Genomic DNA, 13567 nt, shown 5'->3' with positions numbered 1-13567 from the left:
TAGTGGAGTTGGAGCAGGTATGAACAGTGGGCCAGAAGAGTCCTGGGAAACTCACTTGGGAGCTTCAGGCTTTATAGGTTTGAGTGAATGCCCCTGGGCAGAGAGCTTCCCTTTTGCTCTGCTGCCTCTGCTGTCATTACCACCAGCAATCCCAAAACACATTCGGTAGATGCATACTTTGAAAGAGAGGAACATATGCCATGCAAAAACAGGATTCAGAGTCAGGGCATGAGTCTGCCTTAGTCTCCCAGTGGCCAGGGGGACCTGCAGGCTGAGAAGGATTAGCCAGCTGGAGGTTTCATAGGCAGGTGTCTGGAGATGGGAAGGGGAGATCAGCTTGGCGGAGGTAGCAGCTCATGTAGAACCCTGAGCAGAAGAACGCCCAGGCCTTCTTCCACTTCCATCCGAGCCACATCCTGATAAAGTCATCCCGAATTGAAAACATCGGAAGTCAAAAGTACCTTTAATACACCAAACCCCCCAGTGTGGGAGCCTGGCCTCCACTAACCATGTTGGGAACACTGACATCAGCCTGCGGTTGGGCAGAATCCGCTAACACAAATCTGTTTAATCATAAAGTGCTGAGTATATCATGTAACTTACGGAATACTGTGCTGAAAGTGAAAAAAAGTTGTAGGAGTACAGGATGGCTGTAAGGGTATTGGTGGCTGACCCTGTGATCCCATGGCCTGGAGCTGTGGCCGCTGACACTGCCCAGCATCGTGGGAAAGTGTTCTGCATGTCGCCAGCCTGGGTAAAGAGCCATACTCAAAGTTCCAAGTACGGTTTCTACATTCACCCATCGCTTTTGCACCGTTGTGAAGTTGAAAAAACATGAAGTCTAACCATTGTTAAGTCAGGGGCCATCTGTATATTTGTCTGTCGATCACTGAGTGGTCACTCTTAGCAGATCTGTGGGTCATAATGGCTGCATTTCTGGAATCACCACAAAAATGCTTAGACTACTAGAAATGGTGTTAATGAAACCCTGCCCTGAGCTACAGATGTAGCCATTATCCATCCTAAGTATGGAGTTTATGACCTGATAACTCATTTTTATAAATAGCCATCCTGTTTTTTCCTTCCTTCACTTTTTTAAAAAGATTTTATTTATTTATTTGACAAAGAGCACAAACGGGGGAGTGGGAGAGGAAGAAGCAGACTCTCCGCTGAGCAGGGAGTCCGATCCGGGCCTTGATCCCAGGACCCTGGGATCATGATCTGAGCCAAAGGCAGACGCTTAACCAACTGAGCCACCCAGGCATACCCTCCTTCCTTCATTTTTGAAGTGAGCCCTGGCAATGCCTTTTGCTAGTATCATTCATCACCTGGCAGAGAAAGAATGTAGCCACCAATTCCTTTCCTCTGCCTTGGTAAACTCATTGGCTTGTGTCCTGGAAGGCTTTGCTCCCTGCAAAAACATCCTGTCAAAAGTTCTGCCCTCACTTTCTTTCCTTCCTACAAGATTTACTGCATGTAAAGGAGGTCTGTAAATCAGGAAATTGGTAACAACAATAAAAACGAACAAGAAAACACTGCATATTTCCAACTGTACATTTAAACAAAATTTTTTTTAAAGTAGACTCCACTCCCAATGTGGGGCTTGAACTCAGAATTCTGAGACCAATAGTTGTGTGCTCTGAGCCAGCAGGCACCCTGGAAATTGTACATGTTAAATCTCTATTGATGCGGCATAACTTGTTTGTACCTTGAGAGCACCACTCACCTCTTTTGTTTTGTCCTTAGAAATTACGACTTTGCATGGAGAAAGTTGACCAAAAAGCTCCTGAATACATCAGGATGGCAGCATCATTAAAGTAAGCTATTCCTCTGTTTTTCTAACTCAGTGATGACTGTTTGTGGGTACTTTTAGGGTAGTTCCTCAGTAGCTGAAAATTACAATCTTAGTTCTGGCTCTGCTTTCCTTCTGTAACCAACTCTGGGGAATCTTTGTCATGTTTGTATTTCTGTGTGGCACGTGTTACAGTCCTCGGTAGCCATGTTCAAGGGACCCCAGTTGCGATGGAGCAGGCTGGGGAGGGTCCTCAAGACAGTAGGCACTGGAGGTGAGTGGGGACAGTGCGCCTCGTGTGCTGCCCCGGGGAATACTGCTTCAGGCTGGCACCAGGCGTCAGGGCTTAGAGCAGGCATTTCCTTTAGAGCAGCAGTTGACACACTACGGCCCACGGGCCAAATCTAGCCTGCCACCTGTTTCTTTTTTTAACTAAGATCTAATTTACACACCAAAAAATTAATAATAATTTATGCACCCTTTTCACAGAGTCATAAAACCATCATCACTGTCCAAACCACTTTTATCATCCAGAGAAAGCCCACCCCCGTTAGTAGTCACAGCATATTTCCCTCTCCCTGGCATCCACTGGTCTGCTTTCTGTCTATGGACTTGCCTCTTTGGGACATTTCATATAAATACATAATCCTTCTTGTCTGGCTTCTTTCACATAGTGTAGTGTTTTCAAGATTCACCCTTGTGGCCCCACGTGTTAGGGTTCCATTCCACTCACGCAAATGCATTGTATGGGTACACCACATTTTGTGTACCTGTTAGTCCGTTGATGAACATTTGGATTTTTCCACTTCAGTGAATATTCCTGTAAAAGTTTTTTTGTGGACATATAATTCTATTTCATTTGGGTTTCTACCTAGGTGTAGAGTCGCTGGGTCATATGGCAGTTGTAGGTTTTAAACTTCTTGAGGCCCTGCCAGACTGTTTTCTAAGACAACTGCCACATTACATTTCTGCTAGCAATGCATGTGCTTTTCAGTTTCTCCATATCCTTGCCAACGCTTGATATTGCCATTTTTTAAAAAAAGATTTAACTTATTTATTGGAGAGAATGAGACAGAGATAGTGAGAGAGGACAGGAGCAGGGAGAAGCAGGCTACCCACCGAGCAGGGAGCCTGATGCGCGACTCGATCACAGGACTCTGGGATCATGACCTGAGCCGAAGGTAGTCACCCAACCAACTGAGCCACCCAGGCACCCTTTTTTCTTTTAATGAATAAAATTTTATTGGTGCATAGCCATGCCCATTTGTTTGACTGTAGCTGCAAACTGCAGCTTTGGCGGCAGAGTTGAATAGTTGTGACCGACACTATCTGGCCTGCAAAGCTAAAAATATATATTATCTGGTCCTTTACAGAAAAAATATGCTGACACTCTCTTAAGAGCATTGCTCCTTCTGCAGGGTAGTGGTACATGAGCTAGAATTTGAAGTGCTCCCACTAGAATCAGGTTGCAGCAAGTCTTTTCCCAACCTGCAGAAAAGCATTTATGGGATCCAGTGCTCTCCATGTGAGGATTATCTGCCTTTGTCTTTAGCCTGTATTACCCACCTGCCACCTTTGTAGTGATGCATGTGGAATTAAATGTGTCTTTTTTTTTTTTTTTTAAGATTTTATTTATTTATTAGAGAGAGAGCAAGAGACAGAGCACAAGCAGGGGGAGAAGCAGGCTCCTCGCTGAGCAGGGAACACAGTGTGGGACTTGATCCCGGGACCCCAGGATCATGACCTGAGCTGAAGGCAGATGCCCAACCAACTGAGCCACCCAGGTGCCCTAAATGTGTCTTGTTTAGAGCAAACCTGTATTTTCAGTTGCCCATTTGCTGTGGCAGTGTGTTATATTGTCTCCATAAAACAAAGCTTGGGGCTCCTGACTGGCTCAGTCAGTAGATCATGGGACTCTCAATCTCAGGGTTGTGAGTTCAAGCCCCATGATGGGCATGGGGCCTACTTAAAAACAAAAAACACAAAGCTTGGCTTTTCCTTCATGATGTCAGTGACCACATTCTAAGTCTATTGTGTGAATCTCACATGAAAAGAAAACGAACTTTTTCATTTACACAGTCCTTAAGGGTCTTATGAGTCTGTAAATATCTGACTTACAAAGTATGAGCAACTAAACCCAGTTGGTTTGTGCCAAACACACCCCTTCTCTTGTATGTCTCCCTGCCTCTACTCTTGTTCTGGGGCTCTTCCTGTTCCTTCCCCCAGTGTGTGCCAGCCCATGGGGAGGGGAAAGAGGGAAGGGAACAGAAAAGAAGTAGAGAAACCATTGTGGACCACCACCATTTCCTCCAGTCCTAGCAACTGGGTGTCTGCAGCCCCTGGCAGCAGACGGTATAAGGCGAGGACACCCTCTTTCTCCAGCCCTCCCATCCACCACAGTCCTAGGGCCTCTCTTCCCTTATATTTGCACCTTCCTTGCCCCATTCTTCCTCTTTTCATTCCAAGAGCACTGGTTCTGAAGAACAGGAGGAAAGGACACATTTTCTTTTCTACCTGCGGTTCACTGAGCAATAATTTTGATTAGTGAAGCATATAGCCTCCCTATGGATAGGTTGGGAGAAGCAGCTCAAGTGATTCTGATATCTGCCTCCCCTAAATGGAGGCTCCTTGGCTTGGAGCACCTATCTCATGCTCTTTTCCTACCTGGAACTTATAGGAATCAACACCCCTCCTCCCACCTGTGCCCACTGGTTTGAAATTAGAGAAGGACTGTCTTCTTCCTGGATGTCAGCAAGGAGAACTGTGTTCCTGGCAGTCTGAGCTGGCACTCAACTTTCCCTCATGACGTCGTTCCCCAGGGGGCTCCTTCCCCTGAGTCTGTTGTTTTTCTTGCTTTGTGCCTCAGACACAGCTGTGGGTCACTGGGCCTCCCCATCCAGCTGGGAAACTACCATTGCTGAGCACATTTCCAGATGTCTAACTCCTACCCATTCTCCAAGGACTGGTTCTAAAGGGCTTTAAGCTCATTTTACTCCCTCATTCATTCAGTGGATATTTACTGAACGCTAGTTGTATGCCAAGTACTATTTTAGGTACAGGGGCTGTAGCAATGAACAGTGAAGGCCGTGTCTGCTGCCCTGGAGCTTTATTACCATGGGAGCACAGCCATAAGTGAGTGAACAAATCATGAGCAAGGTAACCAGACGTGATAGGTGCCCTGTGGGGAATACGTTTGGTCCACGTGACTGAGACAGGTAGGGGTGGGGGCGGTGCTCTCAGATTTGAGCCAACCTTGTTATTTTTCATGTGACTTGGAGATATCATGACAAAGTGCAAGTATTCCCAGTTCTGCTCTGATGTTCTTTTTGCAAACTGTGCAGTTTGAGATGATGAAACCACCTCCAATTATAGCACACACTGAGATTTTTCCAGCTAGGGCTGTCTTGTGGATGGTAAACCAGGTCAGCACAGCAGCCCTTTCTGCTTATTTAACTTAAATTGCTGCTGCCTCAGGATGGGAGCTGAGTGGCCATTGCTGGGGCTGCATTAACAGCTGCAGGATCTTGTGAAGTCATTTTCTTTTCAATGAGCACTGATGCAGCTTGGCCATGTGCTAGTCACTGAGGCTAAAAATAAGCCATCATAACTGCACTTGCATTTCAGGCCTGACAGAGTGACACCTTTGTAAACAAATAGTTCTTAGATCCCATAATAACGGCTATTGTTCCTCTGAGTTAAGTGGAATGAAGCCACACGTTGCCCTTCCCTGCAGTCCCCTGCTCCACCCTCGGCGGTTATCCCCTGTCTCCTCCCTGCTTTATTTGGTGTCCAAGTGCCTTTCTCATGTGGGGAGCAGTTGTTTATGAGGCTCAGGAGTGTTGGCAATTGATACAGTGCCGTTCTGGGTATGGCTAGGTGTTGGGGATTCCTTGGTCAGCTTTCTCGTTATTCGTGTTCTCCCTGGGGATAGTCTTTGAGTGAGAAAAGCCCGCTGCTTTCTCCTCGGATGCAGGGTAACCTGCTTATTTAGTAAACCACTCCTTATGTCTTACTGGGTATGATGAAATTGTTCAGTGAAAGTAGGCTGAAGCAGATTCATTTGCATTTATTTTGGTGATGAGCATGAAGAGCTAGTCCTTAAAGGCCTAGGCACAAATCTGTCCCTGTGACGTCTGCAAATTAAAAACAGCTTCCAGGGGTGCCTGGGTGGCTCAGTGGGTTGGGCCGCTGCCTTCGGCTCAGGTCATGATCCCAGGTCCTGGGTTCAAGCCCCGCATCGGGCTTTCTGCTCAGCAGGGGGCCTGCTTCCTCCTCTCTCTCTGCCTGCCTCTCTGCCTACTTGTGATTTCTCTCTGTCAAATAAATAAATAAAATCTTTAAAAAAAAAAAACAGCTTCCAGTTGATTAGCACTTAAAGGAATGAGCCCTGCATTATGTACAAGAGTGTGAAATAACACCACTTGGAGAGAATTAGCTGTTTCTCCCTTTGTAAGACCCTAAACCTTTAGAGCCCTTTTCCACACCACTCTCTAGTTAGCATGGTGAAACTTGAATGAAACATTTCCATGATTTTTCTTTAGTGCTGGGGAGACAACCTACAATCTGGAACATGCTGGTGACCTTCGAGTGGAAGTGCAGAAAGTGTACGAACTCATAGATGCTTTAAGGTGAGACCTGGGAGGTGATGTCTGACTTGCTGCCTTGAGTGGAGGAAGTGCTGTTTCAGTGAGGGGGTGGGTGGCTGGCAGGCCGAGTGTACCCAGAGTCCTGGTGACAGGGCGTGTGTGTGAGGAGCAGGCTGAGATAGGTGCCCGCTCTGGCACGCAACATATCTCAGTAACTTGGTTTAGGTTTCTGATGTTCATTAATATTAGAGAAATAGGAACTGATTATTGACACCATCTTTATACCAGCCGTTGGTTGTATCCACATCTCATTTATTCAGTCAAAGTTAGCTGGTGCGGTAGGCATTAATACCCTTACTTTGTAGTTGAGAAGATGCGTCACAACTGGCAAAGCCATGGAGCCAGGATAGAAACCCAGATTCTTTCTTCAAGTCGAGAGCTGCTTTTTAACCATGGGCTGGCTGTTGGGGTTAAATCAGCCCTTTGAGGTGTAGAAAGCTTAGTGATTCAGAGGGAGAACTGAGATGAGGAAGCCTTGTTCGTCCATCTGTACAGGACTGAACACATAATTTGTGGGACCTAGTGCAAAATGAAAACACAAGTCCTGGTCAGGATTATTAAGAATTTTAAGGTACGGGTCTCAAAGTGACTGCAGCCCCCTGCTGCCCAGTGTTGCCCCCAGCACGGTCTACAAACCCCCTGGCCCAGTTTCAGCTTGTGCACCGGCCTGGCAAAGCCAGTTGCTTCCTGCCTTCCCCACCTCAACCCAATCCAGGGGCCCAGGGTGTCCCTCACTGGCCCCCCAGGGCCTGCTCCCTTAAAAAAAGAATTTTAAGATAGTGACACCAGAATATTAAACCAAGAATAGGTCACTTACCCATGAAGTTGATGAACTCACCATGAACTGACTGCGTGTGTGGTAAGTTCCTCGATGGCTGAGTGATGGTTAGATACCCCATGCTGTGTAAGGGGCCTTAGCTAGAACCAGAGGGTAAGGAATGGACTTTGCCTTCAAAGACATTCCATGGGAGTCTTTAACCCACTTCTTCCATGGACGGTCCTGGCACAAAAGCCCTGCAGCTCAGAGATTTCACCCTTGTTTCTGGGGCTGGCAACGCCTGTTACATTGATGTGTTTGTCCCGATTCAGTAAGAAGATCTTAACCTTAGGCTTGAACCAGGACCCACCACCACATCCAAACACTTTGCGGCTGCAGAGGATGATCAGATACTCAGCTACACTTTTTGTGCAGGTAAAGCATCTTGTGGTGTCAGAAACGGCTCATTTGCCTCCCCTGCTTTTCTGCCTCTCAGAAGGCAGACGTGCCAATGGTTTGTCCTCTATATGTACCTTTATTATTTTTTAAAGTTGTAAATATGATTATGCCAGATTTAGAGAAAAATCTGGATGACAGAGAAAAGTAAAAACTTCTTAATTCTATGTCCTTAATACCATCACATATCATTCTGGTATATTTTCCTCTTTTTTTCATTTGTATTTGTTATATAAAGTAGTTATGATTAGTGCATATTTATAAATTTATGTCATTTTAACACTGAATTTTATATCATAAGCACTACTTACATAGTCTTCATTTAAACAATTACTGTTTGGGGCGCCTGGGTGACTCAGTTGTTAAGCATCTGCCTTTGGCTCAGGTCATGATCCCTGGGTTCTGGAATCGAGCCCCACATCGGACTTCCTGCTCAGCGGAAACCCTGCTTCTCCCTTTCCCACTCCCCCACTCATGTTCCCTCTCTCATTGTTTCTCTCTATCAAATAAATAAATAATTTTTAAAAAACAAAATAAACAGTTACTGCTTGAATGGCTATAGAATATGACTTTCTGTGCACATTCCTTTAATTATTCCCCTTTCATTGGTCATCTGATAGATTCCTGCTTTTTCTGGTGTGACTGTAGCCTGACAGACATACTGATACATGCCATTTCTTCCTCAGGATAAGCTCCCAAGGGACTCTTCCTGGGCTATTCCTTGGGACGAAACAGCTGATTGTTCATGGGCAGACTAACCCTGGCTGTTTAGAGCTGAGTTGCTTCTGTCTGGAACACCCTTTGGGAGAGCCACAGTGAACCATATCTGGGGCTTAATGACAGAGCAAACTAGCGAAGCCCTGTTGGGTTGGTTTTCCAGCAACGTATTGCAGAGAATTAGGCCCCCTCTCCTTTTGACTAGTGTATTCAGCAGTCACTTGGTGAGTGCCTGCTGTCTACCAGGCAATGTGATAGGTGCTGCGTGTCCTGCCACAAGCAAAAAGACATTCCTGTTCTCAAAACCTTTTTTTCTGGAAGGAGATAGACAAGAAACAACTACAACGTATAGTTTATAAGATGGGGAAAAGTGCTGTGGAGAAACATAGAGCGGGGAAGGGGTTGCGGGGGTGTGGGGCTTGGATGGGATCTTATAAACAGACTTCATTAGGCTTATCTTCTTCCTAAAAGAATTTAAATACAAAACTTGTTCGTGACTCCCTACAGGAAAAGCTGCTGGGTTTGATGTCACTGCCAACCAGAGAACAGTTTGAGGAACTGAAAAAGAAAAGGCAACAGGAAATGGAGAGGAAGAAGATCCTGGAGAGACAGGCAAGTGAAACTCAGGGATGCTTGCAGCCTCTTGAGCCCAGAGGCTGCTCCAGACTCCCAAGTGGTCGTCTGTGAGATCGCGCTCCAGTTTGCATCTCTCTTCTGGTCTTTTCTGGCCTTTCCTCTGTAGACTCAGAATAGTTGTTTTTCTTCCCAGGTCAGACCTATTTGTCTTTCAGAGATTCTGGTGATTTTCTCTCATCCAGAATACCATGGAGGGCTGTCAGTTCTTCTTGTAGCACAGGTTGCAGAGGACCCAGACACCAGGGAGCTCTTTGTAGAATGCTCTGGAATGTGCAACACTAAGCAAAACAATGTGTACATTTAACATTGTGTGAGATTTTAACGTAGGTGAGTGATATTAGACCTCAGAGTAAGTTTAAGACAAGCATACGGCCAGTGTATCTAAGATTGAGAAAATCTTATCCCTTAACTTACTGTCACTAATTTATTTTTGAAAATCTGGCTCTGTCCCTTCTCTCCTCTAAAAAACAAAAAGCGTGATTTGACTTAGCAGTTGGGTACCATAGTCCACAGGTGGGCATTTGGAGTCTCATCAGCCCAGGGACAGCAGGACCATAGGGGTGGCTGATGGTGTGGCTGCTATTGGCCTGGTGACTGTGTTTCTTCTCTTTGGCTTTGGTGTCTCCCCAGGTTGACCTGGAATCCCAGCGACGGTTTGAGGAAAGGCGGAGTGACCTGGCGTCTCGTGCGGCCAATGGGGAGGTGGTGTCCCTTCGAGGGGGACCTGCCCCCCTGAGAAAGGCTGAGGGCTGGCTCCCACTGTCAGGAAGTCAGGGGCAGAGTGAAGACTCAGACCCCCTTCTCCAGCAGATCCACAACATCACATCCTTTATTAGACAGGCCAAGGCTGCCGGGCGGACGGACGAAGTACGCACACTGCAGGAGAACCTGCGGCAGCTGCAGGATGAGTATGACCAGCAGCAGACAGAGAAGGCCATTGAGCTGTCCCGGAGGCAGGCCGAGGAGGAGGACCTGCAGCGGGAACAGCTGCAGAGGCTTTGTGAACGGGAGTGGGAACGAGAGAGGGAGCAGTTCCGGGCTGCGTCCCTACATACACGGACTCGGTCCCTAGACTTCCGAGAAATCAGGCCTTTTCAGCTGGAGCCTAGCAGGGAGCCTCCTACCCACCTTGCTTATGCTTTGGATCTAGGCTCTTCCTCGGTTCAGAGCAGTGCAGCCTTGGAGACCCCTTCGCCCATCTCAACTCTCGAGCCAGCCAGAGTGTGGTCTGGGCCTCCAGCCATCGGGCAGGAATTCTTCCCCCAGAGCATCATGTCACAGCAAAATGAGCTGGCCTCCCTGAACCCCTTCGATGAGGAAGACCCCTCCAGCCCCACAGCAGAGGGCACTACCAGCCCTCCTGCTACAGAGCCTTCCTTTGGCCCTTCAGCCTACATCCTCAAAGAATATAATCCTTTTGAGGAGGTAGAAGAGGAGGGTGTAGCAGGGAATCCTTTCACTAACCCAGATGGTCCAGCACCCAACCCCTTCGATGAGGAAGATGAGGATCCCCACCAGAGGCCCTCAAGCCCTCCTGTTCCTGGCAACCCCTTTGAGGAAGGCACCTGTACCAACCCCTTTGAGATGGACAGTGACAGTGAGCCCAAGGGCGAGGAGCCCATAGAGGAGGAGCTCCTCCTCCAGCAGATTGATAACATCAAGGCGTACATTTTTGATGCCAAGCAGTGTGGCCGCCTGGATGAGGTGGAAGTGCTGACGGAGAACCTGAGGGAGCTGAAGTGCACCCTGGCCAAACAGAAGGGGGGCACCCACTGACCCCACTGACTGTGGGCAGGGTGTCTTTGGGCCAGGGCCTGGCAGGAGCTTGTGGAGCAGGACGGCGCTGGTGGGCCCGATGAGGGAGGAAGAAAGGTGACACGTAGGACGCACAGAGGTTAGGGCAGGGAATCTGCTGCTTCGTGCTGTGCACTTGGAGGTTTTTTCCACTACAGTTGGATAATAAAGTACAAACCAGAACAGGAAGAATCAGCATTCATGTGCTGTATTTCCTGGGTTTTTTTCTTTTCTTTTTTTTTTTTTCTTTTTTTTTTTTTTTAATTGGGTTTTCCCTTTAGAAGGGATTTTAAATTTTCATTACTGAGTGTAACTAAATGCAGTGTATCGGGGAGCCCTTGTGGCTCCATTTGCTCCTGCCTCATCTTTGGTCTTTATGCAGTATTACAGGGCACTTTCTTTAGCCAAGACAGACAAGATGGATTCCTTTAAACCTTGCTGTGGTTGGACAGAAGTCTGTCCCCCTTAGGCTATGGGGTTCTTTCACCTGGGACTTCCTCTGCCCTGCTGGGTACATCCCACCTGTGCAGCAGAAGGGGGAGGTATTGCTATGAAGGTAGTTGTTTAGACCCAGGAGAGCCCAGCACCTCTTTTTAAGAGGGGGCGACGGGGTGATGTTCTACCGGGGCATTTCCCTGTCAGTTAAAGTCCTTGATTGTCTCTTTCAGGAAGTTAAACTTCGGTGCCAGGGGTATCACTGGGTCTGACCATGGTGTGTTTAGAAAATAGGAATGGTGAACTTTTCAGTTGATTGAGGCAGTAGTACTAGGGAGAAGAGTGTCTACCCAGATGTTTCTCTTAATGACTGATGGAACAGTTGTCTGTCCCTGGAGAAACCTTCCTCTAGAACTTTGGTGAAATTACTCTGACTTGGGCTTTTTCAGAGGACCCAGTCTGTACTTTAGGATTAGTAATCAGGAAGCTTTTGTGGAACATTGCCAGGAGGTGAAAGCTTCCCTGAGTCAGAAGATAAAATGATCTTCAGGGCTAGTTGATCAGGCTTCTTCCCTTTTGGTTCACCCTGTGCTGACCTGGGGCACCAGTGAGGTTTTTCCTACCAGTGTTTAGTATTAAGAAATCAAAGTGTTTGAAGAGGCACAACCCAGGAACATTCCAGTAGCACCACACCACTTGAACTCTTCATCAGTTAAGGGCAGAAAGGGAAATTGTTAATTTAGCTCTGGTGCTTTGGTTTACATAATCCTTAACTAATGTCTGACATCATGATACTCAAGTGTGCTCAGCTCTAGGTAGAGTTCCTGCGATTATGCTTTTTGATTAAAGAACAATAACTGACCACTAGTCACTTTATACCGCTTAACTAACTATGGGTCATACTTTGATTACTGGTGTGAAGGCTGAGATTCATTTTGTTACCTTCCGGGAAGACCCCTGTTGGTCTTGAGAATGTTAGAAGAACTGTGATGTAAAGGTAGTCTGTATTTTTGTTGACACTATTCACGTTTCTTTGGCATTTGTTGGATCTTTGGGCTGAATGAAAAGATCCTGCATAGGGGTGCGGGAATGGGATATGGGTGGAGGGTGTGTGGAGGACCCTTTGCATTGGGGTTCTGTTCACAAAGGAATGTGAGTGGATTACTAATGTCAACCAAGTTCCCAGCCTTGCTGATTGTTGTGTTTGGGAATTCGACAACCAGGTATCTAAAGTTTTGCCTGGTACAGGCAACTTTCTTCCTTCTCATGCCCTTCCTGCTGTCATTATGGAGGGTTTCATGGATGGCTGGTATGCTTCCTGCTGCTAGTCTGTCATTGCTCTCTGATCAAAGAGGATGACGCTCTCTGCACCAAAAAGCAGGTAGTTCTGGAAGCTAAATGCTGCTTTCCATCATAATTACTTTTCTCACATTGTGAGAATATATCTCTTCATTAGCTAGTGATTTCTATTCAGACTAGTTTTCTGAACATACCCTTTTCCTGAAATCAACCCAGGTAGTAATCTGTAAGTAACTAAGAGCATTAAGAACCACACTTATAAGAAACTTTATTTTTAAACTTAAAAAAAAAAACAAAAAACACTGAATATACTAAACCAAACTAAAACCTTCTGATACTGAATTCTTCCATGAATTCTTCCGTTTAATTCTTCCATGGCTGTATTCTCCTATAATCATAGAGCTGACAGGAATTAGAATTCTCTATCCCTAACGTTTCCCAGAATTCACACAAGCATAAAGTTGGATTTACGGAGATGGGTTATCATTAGCGTAGATAAAGATGTCCTATGAACTGCAACCACAGCTTCAAGTGCTTACCTCATGTGACTGTTTCACTCTTCCTGCAGTCCTTTGAGGCAGACAGCTCCATCTCATGAGAAAATGAGCAAGTTCTTGATGAGGCGTTGGCAGCTCTCCCTAGACCTAAGATCATGTATGGAATGTATGGAAGAGACTTTGGGAATTCAGGCATCAGATGAAGTTGGCTTTTCTTTTTTACGACTTGTTTGTATTTTTCCATGTCTAATACACTAAGGACACTTACTCATTGTACTTGCAGTTCAATATGTCTTTGCTGTTCAGATACTAAAGTGTACTTCTGAGTCATGTACCAGGTGGTGGGTTGGACATACATTGGCGTAATTAGGCCTTGGTACTCAAAGAGAAGCTGGTCTCTATCAGGTCACAGACTATGGTAGCAGATTGTCAGATTGTCATTTGACAATGACAGCTTGAGGGTCATTGTTTGCATGCACTACTCTGGGGCCTTGTATTGGAACCTTTTTAAAAAAATAAACTAATGTTAGTGGTTGGG

The 13567-nt window shown here is 46.3% G+C and overlaps 1 protein-coding gene across 5 annotated transcripts in view; it reads left to right on the top strand.

The window, feature by feature from the left end:
- RBSN (rabenosyn, RAB effector) overlaps positions 1 to 13567 on the top strand; it is a 29542-nt gene extending 15975 nt beyond the window's left edge. For all 5 annotated transcript variants that reach the window (XM_047743944.1, XM_047743934.1, XM_047743963.1 and 2 more), the window contains 5 exons: positions 1747 to 1817; positions 6334 to 6420; positions 7528 to 7630; positions 8876 to 8980; positions 9635 to 13567. In XM_047743944.1, coding sequence (XP_047599900.1) covers positions 1747 to 1817; positions 6334 to 6420; positions 7528 to 7630; positions 8876 to 8980; positions 9635 to 10780 — 1512 coding nt within the window. In that variant the 3' untranslated portion in view covers positions 10781 to 13567. The remainder of the gene's footprint in view (positions 1 to 1746; positions 1818 to 6333; positions 6421 to 7527; positions 7631 to 8875; positions 8981 to 9634) is intronic.

The sequence above is a fragment of the Lutra lutra genome, chromosome 1 (assembly GCF_902655055.1).
Source record: "Lutra lutra chromosome 1, mLutLut1.2, whole genome shotgun sequence".
In the NCBI taxonomy this organism is placed as follows: Eukaryota; Metazoa; Chordata; class Mammalia; order Carnivora; family Mustelidae; genus Lutra; species Lutra lutra.
The sequence above is the reverse complement of the archived record's forward strand: the minus strand, read 5'-3'. Positions and strand labels throughout refer to the sequence as shown.